The sequence below is a fragment of the Hylobates moloch genome, unplaced genomic scaffold (genome assembly GCF_009828535.3).
Source record: "Hylobates moloch isolate HMO894 unplaced genomic scaffold, HMol_V3 SCAFFOLD_166, whole genome shotgun sequence".
NCBI classification, from domain to species: domain Eukaryota; kingdom Metazoa; phylum Chordata; class Mammalia; order Primates; family Hylobatidae; genus Hylobates; species Hylobates moloch.
Window position 1 is genome coordinate 38,488 of NW_026652441.1, and position 18,909 is coordinate 57,396.

The following is an 18,909-nucleotide window of genomic DNA, read 5'->3' on the forward strand; positions in this document are numbered from 1 at the left end:
GCCTCCCCACACCATGGGCATTGCAGCACCCCATAGCGCCCTCAACCCAAAACTGCCACCCCCTCAACAGCCACGCAGTGCAGCCCCGGATAGCACACTTAGCCCACCTCACTGTTGCCAGCAACATAGTCTGGGATAGTGCCCCCAACTGGCTCCCCGCCAAGGGCAGTGCAGCCCCGGTTTGGGCCCCCAAACCGCCCCCCCCTCGTGCAGGCAGCACAGCCCCAGATAGCACGCCCAACCAGCCAACCAAGGCGGGCAGTGACGCCTGAGATAGGGCCCCCAACCCAACCCAGGCCACCCGCAGTGCGGCCTGGATAGCGCACTTACCCCGACGCCTTTATACGCTCTGGCTGGCTGCAGTGTCCATCGCTGCCACCAACCGCAAACAGGGCTGCAAACAGGAAGAATTTTATTCACCGTCGATGCGGCCCCGAGTTGTCCCAAAGCGAGGCAGTGCCCCAAGGTCTGTGCTGGGCAGAATGCAGCTCCGCCCTCACGGTGCCCCCGGCCCACCCGGGTTTGTGCTGAGGAGAACACTGCTCCGCCTTCGCTTTATCTCCGAAGTCTGTGCAGAGGAGAACTGAGCTCCGCCCTGGCGATGCTCTCCGGGTGTGTGCTGAGGAGAATGCAGCTCCGCCCTCGCAAAGGCACACAGCACCGGCGCAGGCGCAGAGAGGCCCACAGCGCCGACGCAGAAAGGCGCACAGGAGGCCTCAGGCCCAGGCTCCACTCCCCAGCTGTGAAAGGGTAAGAACTGAGGGTGGCTGAGGCTCGGGGTTGTTCAGGGCGGGGTGGGCTCTGGACCCAGCAGGCCCAGCACCCAGGCCAGGCTCCAGGGGAGGCCAGGTGGGGCGAAGGCAAGAAGGGGCCGGGGCTGGTCAGGAAGGGCTCCTGGTGACCAGAGCACTTTGCCTGAGCCAGCGTGGGAAGGAGCTGGGCTGGATGAGCCAGGGAGGCGCTGGGAGGGGCCTTGGCAGAGGCGACCCCCTCCGTCAGCCCCCAGGCCACTGAACCCTGGGTAGTGAGAACCGGCAGGGGAGGCTGCAGACAGAGGAGTGGAGGCTTCTTGGCTTTGGGGGCTCTGAGTAGAAGCATCTAGGGGGTCCCTCAAGAGGCCCCCAAATGCTGCCCCATGGTGAGAAAACAAGGAGAGGCCCTGCAGGGACCCCCCGGGTTACAAAGGGCTGCCACTCTGAGAAGGCAACGCTGCTGGCTGGGGCTGGGCTTTCTACCTCACCAAGCCTCTTCCCTCCCAAAGGGCCCAGAGAGGGGCAGCTGCCCCCCCAGCGGACACAGCACCTCCTCCCTGTGTGATGGGGTGGGGCCCACAGTCTCCTTTCTCACGGCCTGCCTGGGCTGACCCTGGGTCCCAGCTCGGCCAGGGGTGCTTCGGCATGTAAAGCCCTTGGGGGGCAGAGCCTCCGGTCCCCGCCAGCTTCTGGCTCTCTGTGTCGCCCCCAGCACTGGGCTGGTGCCTTGGAGGGAGGCTTCACCCTCCCCCACATCAACCCGCTGAGGAGTTCTGTCTTCCCAGGGTTGTGAGGGAAGCCCGCTCTGCAGGCTGATGTACAAGTCCAGGCGCCGCCTCCTCCAGGGAGCCTTCCAGACCTGATCTGAGCGGCAGAGGCCCAGAAGGACCTGGGTGTGGGGATCCTAGCGGGAGGCAGGGGACCCAGCATGAGCAGAGAGGGTCCCAGTGCTTCCTCCTAAGTGAGGTTCACCCATCTGGCTCCGGCTGCACAGAGCCACTCCCTCTGAGCGCTCCTGCTCTCTGCCTTCTTGCATTAGCTCTTGCCTGCACCCGGCCCAGCAAACCCCTGCTCTTCTTTCAGACCCAAGTTCAAGGCCTCCTCCTGCTCTGGGTGGCTCATCACCTGGCCTCCCCAGGCAGAGAGGCTAGGGTCCTGCTCACTGGGGCATCTCTCTCGCCCACTGGCGAGGGACTACAAGGAAAGGGGTTGACCCCCATCCTCCCCCGCCATGTCCAGGAGGGTGCAGACACAACTGGGAAGGTGCTAGAGGCCCCGGGGGGAGGCTGGGCCAGCACCAGGCATTGTGGGGCAGGTTTCCGTCTCTACACCCCAGCCCCAGGTGGACGGCGCGTTCCCCTCCCGCTGCCCCACCTGTCACCCACCTGCTGGTCCCAGGCTGTCTCTGCTCCTGGCTCCCCTCCCAGCTGCATCCCCAGCTGCCTCTCCAGGGAGGAGTGACAGCTGGCCTGTGCCACACCCTTGAGCCCCTCCCTGGACTACCCCCTCCCTGGGGCAGGACCCCTGCGTGTGGGCACAACCAAGGGGCCTGCTGATGGGGGCTCATGTGAGCAGTGCCCCAGCTGTGGGTATGGGTGCTGCCAGCTGCCACCGCCTTTGCCCTGGCTTCCCAGATAGACCCCGACCCACACTCCGAAGCTGTATCATGAACGCTGTGGTAGGTGGCTGATGGGGAGCAGGGTTGCTGTCCCACTACCCTCTGGAAGCCTCAGCCACGAAGGGCCCCTGTGGGCACCTTTTCCCAGCACACAGTGCGCTGTCTCTCCACTCTTGGGCTCTGCAGTGACTTGAGGGGTCAAGTCTATGACCCCAGGGGAGGCTGGGCTCATGAGGGGACCAGAGACTTCAGTGCTGTGCAGGGAGTCCCAAACCACCCTAGTGGAAGGCCCAGCCCAACTCCCCAGGCCTCCTGCCAGCAACCTGTGGTGTCCAGGAGACCTGTGGTCAGGCCTGGAGGAGAAGCTCCCCCTCCCCTCGACATCCTGCATCCCTTGCTCTTCACCTGAGCCTCCTCACTCCCCAGGACCCCAGAGAGGACTGACCCTCTCCAGCCAACCTCTGGGCTCAGGACAGCTGGGTGGGGCAGCCACAGGAGCTGCCTTCAGGGGGCAGAGTCGGGACGGGGACCGAGCCGGACACCCATTCTGGAAGTGTCTGCACTTCCAGGCAGGGGGAGGACGGCGGTGGGTAGCTGGGAGTGCTGGGCCGAGGATGGGCGTTGTCAGGCCCTCAGTGGGGACTGGGAGGCAGAGGTGGGGGGGTCTGTGGAGGAAGGAGAAGGGCCAGTGTCCCGAGTCGGGGGTGGTTGGCAGTGGACGAGGCCGACAGGAACAAACCTGAGCTTGGGAAGCTCCACTCAGAACGAGGCATCCGTCAGGGTTCTGTGCATACTGGTGTCCCTGGCTGAGGGCCAGGCCCCGAAGTGGAGCCTGGGACTGTGAGGGTGCGGGGGTGTGCTGGGGTGGGAGGTGGATGGAGCCCCCCCACTGCCTGGCCCCTTGGGCTGAACCTTGGGCTTCGGAGCCAGAACAGACACAGGAAATCGCCTAATTGCATTTGCGCAGGAACACCAAATCCCTTCCAGCTGCACTGGGTTGAGCCAGGGCCACGGGTGGGGTCAGCCATCCCAGAGTCCTGACAGCTCCACAGTGCATGCCAAGGGGCCTGGGGCGCTGGCCATGGGGGGCGCCTTTCCCAGGCCAGAGGCCCCCACCCCACCCCAGGAGAGCTGCCCCCCTTTCAGTTCCCAGAACGGAGCCCAGCTGTGGAATAGTGAGGAGGTGAGGTCATGGGGAGGGGGCCCGCATGACTCATATCCTGGGGTAGGGGAAAGGCAGGAGACGGAGAAGGGGCCCAGAGGCCTCCACGTCCTCAGCTCTGCTGGGTCAGAGGCCAGGGGCCAGCGGGGCTTCTCTCCAGCGCTGGGTTTTAGGGGAGACACCAGGAGATGCTTACTCTGCACCCCCACTCTCTCCCACAGGCCCCTAGCCAGGGAGAGCTCAGTCAGAGTGATCCTCCAGGGGCCCAGCTCTGCAGAGATGATGTTCCCAGAGTACATACCTGGGCCTTGTGCCAGGGCCGACACCGCCATTGTCAGGGCAATGGCAAGGCAAGCAGTCAATGTTTGCCTCACTAAAGTGAGGCTGCAGCACCCTGAAGGGATCCCTGGAGGGGGACGTGGTCCCCTTGTTCCCAAGCCTGTCTGCACACGCACGTGGATGTCTAGGGTTCCCGTTTGTGAGCACGTTCATACTTGTGTGTGCATGGGGTGCGGGCATGTGTGCCTGTGTGGCTGGAGCATGGGCTCGTGGAGAACGTGTGTGAATTGGGTGCACACCTGCGTGTGCCCCAGGCCTAGGGAGTCCCGCGCCCAGCCGCACTCCATGTGTTGGGCATGAGCTGTGAGCAGAGCGAGGGCCTTTATGGGGCTGTTGGGGCCTGGACTCGTTGCCCTTAGGGGTGGACCTGAGGAAACGTGTGCACACGAGCTTCTGGGGTCTCTGCACCAATGTGTGCTTCCAAGCCTTGCCTCCCCTATGGCTTGGTGGAGGGGGTCTGTGGAGCTGGAGTGAGGGCCCTGGACCCATCGGAAGCCCAGGTCCAAGGAGGAGCTTGGGCTCCATCTCATGCCCCAGGCCCAGGAACACACACCTCAGCTGAGACCTTGCTCACATGGAGGGGCTGGGACATGGGAACACGGGGAGCAACATGGCCAGGCTTCTCCTCCATGGAACCCCTCCACCTCCTCAACACTCTGCCCTAGCTCTGCGCTGCCCTCCGCTTGGAGGGGCTGGGGTGTGAGTGGGGGCGTGAGTGAGCACGAGGGCCCCTGCACTCCAGGCTCTGCTTCCCCAGGTGGAACGAGGCCCAGCAGCCCCCAGCCACGCGGAGGCCGGCAGAAGCGGGAAGCTGGGCCTCATCTGCCCAGATGATGGGAGCCAGGTGTGGGGAATTAAGTGGGTTCCTCAGGGGCCTGGAGTTGAAGGCACTTCTGAGGAGCAGGACAGGCAGTTGGATGCGGGGGGCGGGGTGCACAGGCAGCTGGGTGTGAGTGGCTGGAGTCCCTTGTGGCTTCGGTGTGGGGAGTGGGCCTTGAAATCGGGCCTGTGGAAGGGCCTGGCTTTTGTCTGAGAGGCTTAGGGGAGACCTAGGAGAGATTAGATCACACGCTGGCAGGGCTGTCTGGCCAGGGGACTGGGGCCCAGTGGGGATCAGGCTGCAGGGTCAGGCAGTGGCCACTGGCCGGGAAGAACTGAGACCCCAGCAGGGAGACCCCAGCCCTGCTCCCTGTTCTGGCCTGGGCTCCCTCCCTGGGTCTGGGATAATAAGCCCTGTAGGAGCATAGAGACCCTGGACCTCCCCTCAGGCTCTAGGAGGGTGATGGGAGGCAGGGCTGTGACAGCTGAGTCAGCGGTGTCTGCAGGACCTGGACCATCTGAGAGCTGCTGGGCCGGGGCTCTGATGCCCAGGTCCAGGCCAGCCTGCGTCTACCTCTCTCCCCGAGGGGGGCGTGTGGGACCCCAAGAAGCCATGGTTTCAGGCTCTGAGAGCAGAAGCACTCCCTTACCTCAGTTTCCCCATTTTTGAAATGGCTCAATCGGCTGGGTGTGGTGGCTCATCCCTGTAATCCTAGCACTTTGGGAGGCCGAGGCGGGTGGATCACCTGAGGTCGGGAGTTTGGGATCAGCCTGACCAACATGGAGAAACCCTGTCTCTACTAAAAAATACAAAATTAGCCGGGCATGGTGGTGCATGCCTGTAATCCCAGCTACTCAGGAGGCTGAGGTAGGAGAATCGCTTGAACCCAGGAGGCGAAGGTTGCCGTGAGCCGAGATCACACTATTGCACTCCAGCCCGGACAACGAGCGAAACTCCGTCTGAAACAAAAGAAACAGCTCAGAGAGACTCCGCAGAGGGCTCTGAAATAAGGATGGGGTGGGGTTGGGTGAGCTGACCCTGTAAGGTGCCCCCAGCTATGGGGTTAGGCCCAGGCAGGAGCCCATGGGTCTGCAGGGCTTCTGTGAGCGGGGCTGGTGGTGGGAAAGGAGGTGTCCTGCCTGGACATGCTCAGGCCCTCCTTTCCTCAGCCTTGGACCTCATGCGGGGTCCCCTTTCCCCAACACGCCCTGCCTTTGGGGTGCAGGAGGGAGCACCCGCAGGTGGTGTGGAGGTGCCGCCTGGTGGTGCGCTGGGGCCAGTCTCCCTGGACTCCAGTATCTTCTTCCTGGGCCCTCCAGGGTCACCTGGGTCTAGGTCCTGGTTCTACTTAGAGAGAGAGGCAGGCTGGGAGAGGGGGACAGAGGGTCTTTTGTCCTGTCCTTGAGTTTCTTCAGGCTTGAATGGGCCTTGGAGTCCCACCTTCATCCCCACAGGGCACAGGTGTGCCCAGATCCTCACAGGGCTCCAGGACCCTCTCCTGGGCCAGAGGGCACCTCATGACCATGTGGGCAGCCTCTGTTTAAAGATGGACAAGGTGAGGCCTGAGGGCCAGCCTGGGATTGCCTTCGTGGACAGGGCTGCCTGCACCGTGTGGCCCCAGAAAGGCCTGTGTAGATGGGCAGAATGGGTGCAAAACAGCACCTGTGTCGGCTGTGGCGTGACTCCCTCTGTGTCCCCCACCAGGCCCACTGCTCCTGGAGCGTGGAGGCTGTCTGCGAGCAATGCCAGCATGAGAGAGACAGGCAGCTTCCGGCCCAGGACGAGGACGGAGGTGGCCTTGTCCCCGAGAGGTCGGAGCAGGAGATGCTGTGAGCAGCCCCCTACTGCATGCCTGGGCTCTAGCCCCTATTCGTGTACCCTGGGGCCTGGGCAGAGGGGGAGGTCAAGGGCCTGGGCTTGGGGGTTTCAGTGCAGGATGAGAGCAAGGAAGGGCCCCCAGGAGCATCCGCGGGAGTGGGTGAGTGCTCCTGGGGTGAGGGTGGCCACAGCCCTGGATGAGGGTCTGCCAATACCTGGCTGCCTCCTGGGTGCTGACCCAGGCTCTGTGCCCATGCCCTGGCCCTTGCTCGGACCGCCTCTGAACCCAGCCACGCAGCCTGGCCCGAGCCCCCCACCAGACTCCCCCACCAGTGACTCACAGAGGCACGTCCAACTTGGCGGCTAGGCTGGCTTGCTTCCTCCTTGGGCCCAGGAGGCCTCTGCGGCTGGGCTGGGCTGTTTTTCCAATAATGCTTCCCTTCCTCCTGGCCTCTTTTGTTCCATTTTCTCCAAGTCAGCAGCCTTGGGCAGAGTGTGGTTCAGCGGTCACCATAGTCAGGCCCTTGGCCACCCCCACCAAGGGCCCCAGCTATCCCAAGGCTCCCCCTGCCACATAGGAGGCCTGAGAAGTCGGGGCTTAGGAGGTCCTCATGTGGGGACCAGGGCAGCCCTTGGGGAGCCCCAGGATGATGGGAGAAGCACAGCCCTGCTCTTAGGGAGCCACAGGCTGACGGGGGAGGCCCAGCCCTGCCCTAGCGAGTCCCAGAGTGATGGAGGAGGCACAGCCCTTCCCTCAGGTAGCCCCAGACTGATGGAGGAGGCATAGCCCTGCTGAGCCTCAAGGAATCCTGGACTGATGGAGGAAGCACAGTTCTCAGGCTGCCCCAGAACCGACAGGGGAGGCACAGCCCTGCCCTCAGGGATTCTGACCACAGGAGACACAGCCCAGAGCCAACTCTGTGGCAGACAGGGTCTCCCACACTTGGAGTCCAGGGCCTGAGCGGGCGCTGTGAGGTGAGTGTGGGCCCTGGGCAGAGGAGGCAGCAGCCGCCCAGTCCTAAGCCCCCTGCTGCTACCCTCAGCCTCAGCCTGAAGCCCTCAGAGGCCCCTGAACTGGATGAGGACGAGGGCTTTGGCAACTGGTCCCAGAGGCCAGAGCAGTGGCAGCAGCACGAGGGGGCGAAGGGCACCTCGGACAGCGGAGAGCCCCCCCCGGTGCAGGACTCCCGAGGGGGAGCAAGAGGACAGGTGAGTGAGGGCCTCGAGGGCGGGCGCTGGGCAGAGCGGGGCTCCCTCTGGACCTCGAGGGCAGGCGCTGAGTGGATTGGGGCACAGCAGAGCTCCCTTCAGGCCCTCGACCAGTGCTGAGCAGCCACCCCACCTCCCCTTTCCAAGCAGCCCTTGAAATGCCCCCATGGCCAGGAAAGGGGGAGAAAGGAGGGAAGGGAGGAAGAGGGCGAGACAGCATGGTGGCCGGCGAGGGGCCGCGAGGAAACCTCATTCTGGGGCTCCCCAGGGCCCCTGGGCCTCATCCAGGCAGCTGTGAGGCCAGGCCGGGTGCTGCCACATCAGCACACAGCTGTGGCCGCTTCTGTAATGGAGGCTGAGAGCCTGCCGCCGCCCCTTCCTCCCTCGGGGCTGGCAGATCTCCATTCCCACAGAGGGGAGCAGGTATTTCCAGATGTGCACGCCGGAGAGTCGGCTGGGAGGACGCACTTTCCAGATGTGGGGATGTGTGTGCCTGTCTCAACCCCAACAGGCCTGACAGGGGCTGCTCCCAAGCCCCACCTCACTACCCCTGCTCAGGCTCCTTGCCACTCTGTCATCTGCGGCCATGATGGGGCTGACCCCACCTGCCCTGCAGGGCCCGGGCCATCTGGGACCCCAGCCCTGCTCAGGACCCCCTTGCCTTGAGTGGGACCAGAGTTCATGGCTTGGCTGACAGTTCTCCCTGGTCAGGGTTCTTCCTGGCCCCTCTGAGGCCCTAAACCAGCCTGGAGCTCTAGGGACCAGTGTTGCTGAGCGACACTCCCTTGTCCTCCTCCAACCAGGCTCCCACTCCCCAAGAGCCACTGGTCCTGGCCTGGCGCAGTGCCCACCGCCCACCTCCCCAGGCCTCAGTCTCCCCCTATGCGCTTAGGAGTCAGCGGCCCTGCTTTTCTGAGATTGGGCAGCTCCCTTCTCCCTGGCCTCAGGCCTAGGCAGGCAAGGCTGCTCCCACCAGCAGGGGGCGCTTTGACTCTTCCGTGGAGCCCAGCTCTGTGGCTGCCATCCCACCCCCTGCACCTGCGTGGCTGCACAGACCTGCTCCTGAATGGCCCCTCTGTGTGGCTGCTGCTGGCTCAGACCCCTGCCCACCTTGGGCGGGTGGGTCTGGGTCTTGGCTGGCACGCATACCCAGGGGCCTGAAATCATGGAAAATTCGAGAATTTCCCATCTTCTCCAGGTTCAGTCCTGCTCAAATGCAGAGCCTCTGGAAGCTGCCAGCTGGCTGGCCTCCCCTCCCCCACAGCCGGCAGCCCCTTGGCCCTGCTCCGCAGTGACCTGGCCCTTACCCCTGCCTAGCCCTCCAAATGACCCAGCCTCCAGTCCCCCAAACACCCAAGGGCCCCCACAGGGAGCAGAACAGGAGTGGTGGCCCCAGCAGCCCGGCCCCGCAGGGACCCCGCCAGATCAACTGAGTGGCGAGCAGCTGCCAAGCTGAGGCCCAGCCAGTAAGCTGGGGGGTTGAACCCAGCCTCAGTGCCTGGGGGGCCCTCAGTCTGTAGAGCCCTGCCTAGCGGGGACCGGGCAGTTCCCCAAGGGCCTCAGGCCCTGACACAGGGGCCCAAGCAGACTGTGCTGGCTCTGAGGCCACTGGACCTTGTTTCCCAACGGGCTTGGGTCTCAGAACCCTTGGCACTCAAGTAGCCTGACTACCTTCATTTTACAGATGGGGAAACTGAGGCTTGGAAAAAGGAAGGGGTCAACCAAGCAATCCAACGGCCCTAGAACGGCTTTGCCTCCCATTCCACCCACAGGCCCAGCCTGCATGCCTGCGAAAAGGAGGACAGTGACGAAGTCCACCTGGAGGAGTTGAGTCTGAGCAAGGAGGGGCCAGACCCAGAGGACACTGTCCAGGACAACCTGGGGGCCGCAGGGGCTGAGGAGGAACAGGAGGAGGTGATGGCTTCACCTCAGAGGGTCTGGGTGTACCCCCACCCCAGGGATGAGCCAGCCTTTGCTGTCTGCACCACTCTGTGGGCCCTGTGGGTCTAGGCCAGAGTGGGTCAGCACCCCACACCCCTAGACCTTGCAGCCCCTTCTGGGCCCACATTCTCAGAGAGGGCGAGGCTCAGTGATCCTTTTGCAAGATCCGAAGTCATTTCCCCAGACTCCTTGGTCCCTCCCCACTAGCTCCAAAACGAGCATGTCAGGGCCACAGAGAACCTGGGGCTCAGGGAGGAACAGCATTTTTTCCCACAGGTGCTGGGCAGGGCAGGAGGGGTACAAGCAGGGGTCACCTGGGATGTCTGTTTTTTTTTTTTCTAGCACCAGAAATATCAGCAGCCCAGGACACCCAGCCCCTTGGTCTTGGAGGGGACCATCGAACAGAGCTCGCTTCCCCTGAGCCCTCCCATCAAAGTAGGTCAAGCTGCAAATCCTGCCATCTTCTCCCCTCTCCTGGACTCATACCCAAAAGGCCAATCCCACATGCCAGTCACAGGAAGACCAGGCCCAGGCCTGGCTTTTGTCTGCTATCCCCCCATTGCCCGGCACTCAGCAAACCCCCGTGATATAAGGGTTGGAGGTTGGATTAGTGGATGGAGTAGCTGGGGAGATGGAGGGTGGGCTTTACCTTAGCTGCTGCAGGCCTGTGTCTCTCTCCACCCTCTGCAGCTCATCGACAGGACCGAGTTCCTAAACCGCTCCATAGAGAAGAGGTCTGTCTGTCTGTCTGTCTGCTTTCTGTGCTCAGATCTTAGGTTTCCCCAAGAGGGGGTTGAAGGGAGTCACAGGGTAAAGATCGGGAGACCGAGGGGGCTCTGGGAAAGGCTTGGGCAGGTTGGGAGAAGCCTTGTGGGAGACATGGGGCCTGACACATCTTCTACCCTCCAGTAACAGTGTGAAGAAATCCCAGCCAGACTTGCCCATCTCCAAGATTGACCACTGGCTGGAACAATACACCCAGGCCATCGAGGTATGACCTGGCTCCCCTCTGCTGTCAGGTCCCTCCTGCATCCTGGCACCATTCCTTAATCCAACCAACGCCCTTCCATCCAATCAATGCCGCCTTATTCAACCTACACCCTATCCAACCAATGCTTCTCCATCCAGTCAGTGCCCCTCTACCCAATCAATGCCCCTCCATCTAATCAATGTCCCTCCATGTAATCAATGCCCCTCCTTTCAATCAATGCTACTCCATCCAACCAATAATCTCCCATCCTATCAATGCTCCTGCATCCATTTAATGTTCCTTTATACAACCAATACTCCTGCAACCAATACTCCTCCAATTATTCAGTGTTCCTCCATTCAATCAGTGCCCCCATCGGAACAATACTCCACCATCCAATCAATGCTCTTTCATCCTATCAGTGCTCCTCTATCCAGCCAATATTCCTCCAGTCAATCAATGCCCCTTTATCCAACCAGTACTCCTTAATCCAATCAATACCCCTCCATCCGATCAAGATTCTTCCATCCATCCAATACTACTCCATCCAATCAGTGCCTCTCCATCCAATCAATGCCCCTCCATCCAATGTCCCTCCCATCCAATCAATTCTCCTCCATCCATCAATGCTTCTCCATCTGACCAATACCCTCCATCCAACCAATACTCGTCTATCCAATTAATGGCTCACCATGTAAACAATGCCAATCCCACATGCCAGCCCCTCCATTCAATCAGTACCTCTCCATCCAATCATCCAATGCTCCTCCATCCAGTCGGTGTCCCTGCATCCAACCAATATTCCTTCATCCACCAACTCCCTTCAATCCAACCAATACACCTTCATCCAGTCAATACCCCTATTCATTCAGTGCTCCTCCATTCAGTCAATTCCTCTCCAGCCAACCAAATAACTTCATCCAGTCAATGCCCCTCCATCCAATAATGCCTTGCATCCAATCAGTGGCCTTCTATCCTATCAATTTCCCTCCATCCAACCAAAATAGTTTCACCCAATCAATGCCTCTGCTTCCAATCAGTGCCCTTCTATTCAACCAATACTTCTTTATCTAATCAGGACATCTCCATCTAACCAGTATCCTTCTATCCAACCTATACTCCTCTACTAAATCAGTGCCCCTCCATCCACCCAGTACCCCTCCATCCACCCAGTACTCACTTATCCAAGAAGCACTCCTCTATCTTACCGGTATTCCTCCGTCCAATCAGTGCTCTTCTGTTCAATTAATGCCCCTCCATCCATACATTACTCCTTCGCCCAATCAGTGCCCTTCTATTCAACCAATACTTCTGATTTCAATTAATCCCCCTTCAACCAACCAATACTCCTCCATCCAACCAGTACTCCTCCATGCAGTCAATGTTCCTCTATCCAACCAACAAACTTCTATCAAACCAATATTCCTCCATCCAATTAATGCCTCTCCATCCAACAATCACTCCTCCATCCTATCAATGCTCCTGTATCCTATCAATATTCCTCCATCCAAGCAATACTTCCCCATCCAATCAATACTCCTTCATTCATTCACTGCTCCTCCATCCAGTCAGTACCTTTCCGTCCTACCAGTGCCCTTCCATCCAACCAATACTCCTTTGCCAATCAATGTCATTGCATGCAATCAGTGCCCCTTCATTGAACCAATATGGCTCTATCCAACCAATACTACTCCATTCAATCAATGCCCCTCCATCTAACAGATACTCCCTCATGTAATCAGTACTCCTCCATCCAATCAATATTCCTTCATCAACACCTTTCTATAAAACCAATACTCCTCCATCTAATCAATGCTCCTCCATCTAACCAATACTCTGCAATTTAACCACGTCCGTCCATCCATTCAATGTCCCTCCATCCATCCCATGGTCCCCCAGCCCTACCCCATGAGCAGCATGGCGGCAGACCCACATCTGTCCTGTGTGCCATCATCTCATCTCCTTGATGCTCTTCAGGACAGGGAGGTGTCTCACAATTGCATCGAATGGAGGAAGGCACATCTTTCCAGGGATCCCCACTATAGGGCTTCATTGGGAAAGCGCTCCCAGGGAAAACACAAACACAAAGCAGAGGGTTGCCCAGTGTGACCCTCTGATGTGACCATGGTGGCTGTCCACTAAGGTAACCCTGATGCTTTTCCTCCTCTCCAGACCGCTGGCCGGACCCCCAAGCTAGCCCACCAGGCCTCCATAGAGCTGCCCAGCATGGCCGTGGCCAGTACCAAGAGTCGGTGGGAGACTGGTGAGGTACAGGCTCAGTCTGCGGCCAAGACTCCATCCTGCAAGGTAAGGTCCCCTTCAGGGGCAAGGCTGGGCTGCAGAGCCAGCACCTGGGAGTTTAGTAGCAGGCCAGGTTTCCTTGTTAAGACAAGTGTGGGACTGTCCAGGATGAATGTGGACAGACGGAACCCTGAGGTATTGCTGTAGGGTTGGGTTCACCCTTGCTGGTGTAGAAGGCTGTGTTGTCCGAGTGGAGGTGGATGGCACCTTTATTCCTTCCCCTGCCTCTTCCACTGGGATCGCACAGAAAAAGTTTTGGTAGGCAGATCCCAGGCCCCCTGGCCAGGTAAGGCAAGGCATGAGAGAAGTGCCCAGGGCTTCTACTCCCCGAGATCCAGGGGTCTGCCCTTGTGACATACCCTTCTGCTGCCCCCAGGATATTGTGGCTGGAGACATGACCAAGAAAAGCCTCTGGGAGCAGAAGGGAGGCTCCAAGACCTCATCAACAATTAAGGTAGAGCCTAAATGTGGTTGGTGCAGGCAGGAAATACTAACTCATTTCATTGTCACACAAAAACAGAGGACATAAAACAGTTAAAATAGGCCAGGCACAGTGGCTCACACATGTAATCCCAGCACTTTGGGAGGCCGAGGCGGAGGCGGGTGGATCATGAGGTCAGGAGATCGAGACCATCCTGGCCAACATGGTGAAACCCCGTCTATACTAAAAATACAAAAAAAAAAAATTAGCCGAGTGTAGGGGCACATGCCTGTAATTCCAGCTACTCGGGAGGCTGAGGCAGGAGAATCACTTGAACCAGCAAGCTGGAGGTTGCAGTGAGCTGAGCTCGCACATTGCACTCCAGCCTGGCAACAGAGGGAGACTCAGTCTCAAAAAACAAACAAACAAATAAAAAAAAGAAAACAACTTGACACACTTAGAAAAGGAAGGTTTGTGCTATTGGTTTTCTTTTATTTTAGAAAAATAAAGCATTGTTTAAATATTTCTTACAAGTACAAATATAATTTAAATTTAATAAACGTTCAAAGGTATCTGTAAATTAAATTTCATTCAGTAGACACATATTATGTCTAATAGAGAACTTGCTAAGTAAGATATAAAGGATAATTACATGAAAAATCACAAAATTGTCAGTAAGAGTCTTAAAAGTCAATGATAGGACAGTAGTTAAAAGATATCAAATAGTTATTTATTCTTAAACATTAAACAGGATATTAATAGTTGTAATAACCTTGAAGTTTGACAACACTGTAAAAACATTACAGACCACTTTTATTTATGAAAATACATGCAAATAGCAAACAACAATTGGGCTTAAGGCTGCTACTTACTTATCCAGTAAGTGACAAAGCTGGAATTCAAACCAAGTTTGAGCTATACCAGTACTACCCTTGAAAAGACTTCCTTACACTCAGCTTTCCTTTATTTCTTAAACTCATTTTTTTTTTAATTGAGACAGAATCTTGCTGTATTGCCCAGGCGGGAGTGCAGTGACATGATCTTGGCTCGCTGCAACCTCTGCCTCCCAGATTCAAGCAATTCTCATGCCTCAGCCTCCCAAGTAGCTGTGATTACCGGTGTGCGTCACCACACCTGGCTAATTTTTGTGCTTTTAGCAGAGGCGGTGTTTTGCCGTGTCAGCCAGGCTGATCTTGAACTCCTGACCTCAGGTTATCTGTCTGCCTCGGCCTCCCAAAATGCTGATATAACTAGTGTGAGCCACCACCCCTGCCCAACTTTTGATTATACTAAATATGTTCCTTCTGCATGATAACAGTGTCTTTCCTTTCATAAAATTAATCTCTTAAAATAATTTAAAATTCAAAGTACACTTTTTAGATTCTTTAAAATACTCATTGCCATGTTCATGGCCTTTAGATATGTGATCATAGCCTATTTGCTTTTCATTGACTTAGTTTCATATTTCTTTGCCTTTTTCCCCCTACTTTTCCTTATAGAACTATTTACTAGTAATGAAATCATTTTAAAGAATACACTTTTTCTTCCTCCTGCTAACTGTTAAGAGAATGTTTTATAGTCACTCTGGTCATAGCCTGTAAGTTTCTTTTCTAAACTATCTTTTCAGGATACATATTTATTAACTTGCTTTCAAATGAATATGGTCATGTCTATGCAGTAAGTTTCTTTTCTTTCTTCTTTTCTTCTTCTCTTTTTCCTTTTCTTTCTTTTTTAAGGCAAGATTTCACTCTGTAGCCCAGGTTGAAGTGCAGTTGTGGAAACATGACTCATTGTAGCCTCAACTTCTCTGGCTCAAGTGATCCACCCACTTCAGCCTCCCAACCAAGTAGCTGGGACTACAGGTGTGCACCACCATGCTCCGCTAAGTTATTTAGTTTTTTGTAGACATGGATTCTCAGTGTGTTGCCCAGGCTAGTCTTGAACTCCTGGGCTCAAGCCATCTTCCTGCCTTGACCTCCCAAAGTGATAAGATTACAGGCTTTGAGCCATTATGCCCGACCTCTTTTTCTTTTTCTTTTTCTTTCTTTCTTTTTTTTTTTTTTTTGAGACAGTCTCGCTCTTGTTGTCCAGGCTGGAGTGCAGTGGCATGATCTTGGCTCACCACAACCTCCACTTCCTGGGTTCATGCAATTCTCCTGCCTCAGCCTCCCGAGTAGCTGGGATTACAGGCATGCACCACCACGCCCGGCTAATTTTGTATTTTTTAGTAGAGACAGGGTTTTTCCATGTTGGTCAGGCTGGTCTGGAACTCCCGACCTCAGGTGATCTGCCTGCCTTGGCCTCCCAAAGTGCTGGGATTACAGGCATGAGCCACAGTTCCCGGCCCTCTTTATCTTTTTAACTGAGCTTATTTATCTCTTCCCCAGCTTGGGTCTGGGTCCTACAGTCTTGGTCAGAGTATTTTACTATATTGACCTGGACAGTTCTGCCATCATGAACCATATTCCAAACCTAAATATGTAAGAACATAGAAAGATTATTTTAGAAGGAGAATTTTAACACACACACACTTTATTCTGAAAATTTAGCAACAAAATGAAAGGTGAGTTGTGATAGTTGATGTATCAACAAATAGAAAGAAGAAAGCCTGTAATCTGTTTCAGAATGCTATTTCTGGGGCTGGTAACATCAAAAATAATCAAATTAAATGTTAACTTGCTAACTCATAAGATTTTCTCTAATTTAGAAGTTGGCCTGCCTGCCCGCCCGCCCGCCTGCCTGCCTCTGTCTTGTCCTGTCCTGTCCCCGTCCCCCTCCCCTCCCCTCCCCTCCCGTCCTGTCCTGTCCTGTCCTGTCCTGTCCTACCTCTGTGGCCCAGGCTGGAGTGTAGTCGGCTGGCTGCAGACTCCCTGCTTCCGGCTCCCGTGATTCTCTTCCCCGGCCTGCGGGCTGTCTGGGATTGCCAGCGCACGCCACCACCCCTCCCTGGCTTTTCTCCTTTGGCTGGAGGCGCGGTTTCGCCATGTGGGCCAGGCTGCTCTCCAGCTCCTGACCTTGAGTGGTCTGCGCGCCTTGGCCTCCCGACGTGCTGGGACTGCAGACGGAGTCTCGCTCACCTGGTGCTCAGTGTTGCCCGGGCTGGAGGCCGCCACCCCGTCTGGGAGGTGGGGAGCCTCTCTGCCTGGCCGCCCATCCTCTGGGATGTGAGGAGCGCCTCTGCCCGGCCGCCCCGTCTGGGATGTGAGGAGCTCCTCTGCCTGGCCGCTCATCGTCTGGGATGTGAGGGGCTCCTCTGCCCTGCCGCCACCCCGTCTAGGAATGAGGAGCACCTCTGCCCGGCCGCCCCGTCTGGGAGGAAGTGAGGAGGGCCTCTGCCCGGCCGCCCCGTCTGGGAGGAAGTGAGGAGTGCCTCTGCCCGGCCGCCCCGTCTGGGAAGAAGTGAGGAGTGCCTCTGCCCGGCCACCCCATCTGGGAGGAAGTGAGGAGCGCCTCTGCCCGGCCGCCCCGTCTGGGAGGAAGTGAGGAGTGCCTCTGCCCGGCCACCCCGTCTGGGAAGAAGTGAGGAGCGTCTCTGCCTGGCCGCCCCATCTGGGATGGGAGGAGCGCCTCTGACTAGCCACCCTGTCTGGGATGTGAGGAGCGCCTCTGCCCCGCTGTCCCATCTGGGAAGTGAGGAGCGCCTCTGCCCGGCTGCCCCGTCTGGGAAGTGAGGAGCACCTCTGCCCAGCCACCCATCGTCTGGGATGTGAGGAGCGCCTCTGCCTGGCCGCCCCGTCTGGGAAGAAGTGAGGAGCGCCTCTGCCCGGCTGCCCCATCTGGGAAGTGAGGAGCGCCTCTGCCCGGCCGCCCCGTCTGGGAAATGAGGAGCGCCTCTGCCCGGCCGCCCCGTCTGGGAAGTGAGGAGCACCTCTGCCCGGCTGCCCCGTCTGGGAAGTGAGGAGCGCCTCTGCCCAGCCGCCCTGTCTGGGAAGTGAGGAGCGCCTCTGCCCGGCCTCCCATCGTCTGGGATGTGAGGAGCGCCTCTGCCCGGCTGCCCCGTCTGGGAAGTGAGGAGCGCCTCTCCTTGGCCGCCCCATCTGGGAAGTGAGGAGCGCCTCTACCCGGCCGCCCATCGTCTGGGATGTGAGGAGCGCCTCTGCCAGGCCACCCATCGTCTGGGATGTGAGGAGCGCCTCTTCCCAGCCGACCCGTCTGGGAAGTGAGGAGCGCCTCTGCCCGGCCGTGCATCGTCTGGGATGTGAGGAGCGCCTCTGCCTGGCTGCCCCATCTGGGAGGTCTACCACAGAGGCCAGAAGCAATGTGGGGGCTGGACGTGGTGGCTCACGCCTGTAGTTCCAGTACTCTGGGAGGCTGAGGCGGGTTGATCACTTGAGGCTGGGAGTTCGGGACCAGCCTGGCCAACATGGCAAAATATATGAAGAATACAACAGACAGACAAACCAACCAACCCAGTGACAACAAGGCAGGTCTACCCTGGAGTCATACTCTAATTTTTTCTATTTTCCTCTCTTTCTGATCCTTTGTCCCACTTTCTTTTTCTTCCTCTTCCTTCTCCTTCTTCTTTGTCAAATAGAGGATTGAGTTATTATCATTGAGCCATACAAAGTCCCTCTCTGATTTATTTTCTTTGATTCCCACCCCCTATTTCTATTCCCCGTCTTCCCATGTGCAACCTTCCTAGTGTGTTTGATATGCATCTTTTTGTTTGTATGTATTTTTGGAAAATGTTTGTTGTTTTGTGTGGAAAAAGATTAATTTAAAAAAAGAAAAAAAAAGTTGGAGAACATATATACTCCTATTACCACTTTCGATCTTTCTCAATTACAGTTTTTATAGTTTTCTATTGGCTTCATCATCGTATTGAAAGATTATTAATCACTTACATATATGTAGTTTTCTGTTAAGTCTTGTTCAATATATTACAAAATTTTGATCTGTGTATGTAATATCAATTAATAAGATGGTGTTAGTTAAGTCAGATTATGTGTTCATTCACTTAGTCATTGTTAATACTTCACAGAATATAAATTGTGTTCCATGAGCATGAATTTCTCTCTTAATTCCACATAATTTTCTTAAAATTATGCACCATTTATCATTAAGAGTGAAAGATTGTGTCATTTATTGTAGTGGTAGAAGAAAATAAAACCAAAACAGAATCCAATCCAAAAGCTTAGGTTTTTGTTGTTACTACAGTAATTACATCTTCATATACTAAGGACAGCACACTATTACTGTCCGAGAATGGTGCCTCGAACAACTGGCTGCTTACACTCTTTTCAGAGATGAAATACGAACATAAGCAAGCAGGAAGATTTTTGTCTAAATATGAAGCAAGAAAGGCTTAAATGTCTTTATTCAGGGGATTAGGCATTGTAAGTTTTTTTTTTTTAAACAATTTTCACAGTAATATTTATTTATTTATTTATTTATTTATTTATTTATTTATTTATTTTTTATTATACTTTAGGTTTTAGGGTACATGTGCACAATGTGCAGATTTGTTACATATGTATCCATGTGCCATGTTCATTTCCTGCACCCATTAACTCGTCATTTAGCATTAGGTATATCTCCTAATGCTGTCCCTCCCCCCT

General features: G+C 56.3%; 1 protein-coding gene across 1 annotated transcript; it reads left to right on the top strand.

Annotated features, from left to right (window-relative positions):
• Positions 1-601: 601 nt before the first annotated feature.
• On the top strand, positions 602-13,384 carry LOC131382604 (lymphocyte-specific protein 1-like; the record flags this gene model as incomplete). The annotated part of the gene is given in 11 exon segments (XM_058434976.1): positions 602-612; positions 651-750; positions 6,396-6,520; positions 7,553-7,676; positions 7,678-7,718; positions 9,491-9,632; positions 10,002-10,094; positions 10,350-10,393; positions 10,569-10,650; positions 12,802-12,936; positions 13,307-13,384. Coding segments are annotated over 11 exon segments (975 nt in total), but the record flags the coding sequence as incomplete, so codon positions are not given.
• Between the last annotated feature and the right edge of the window lie 5,525 nt (positions 13,385-18,909).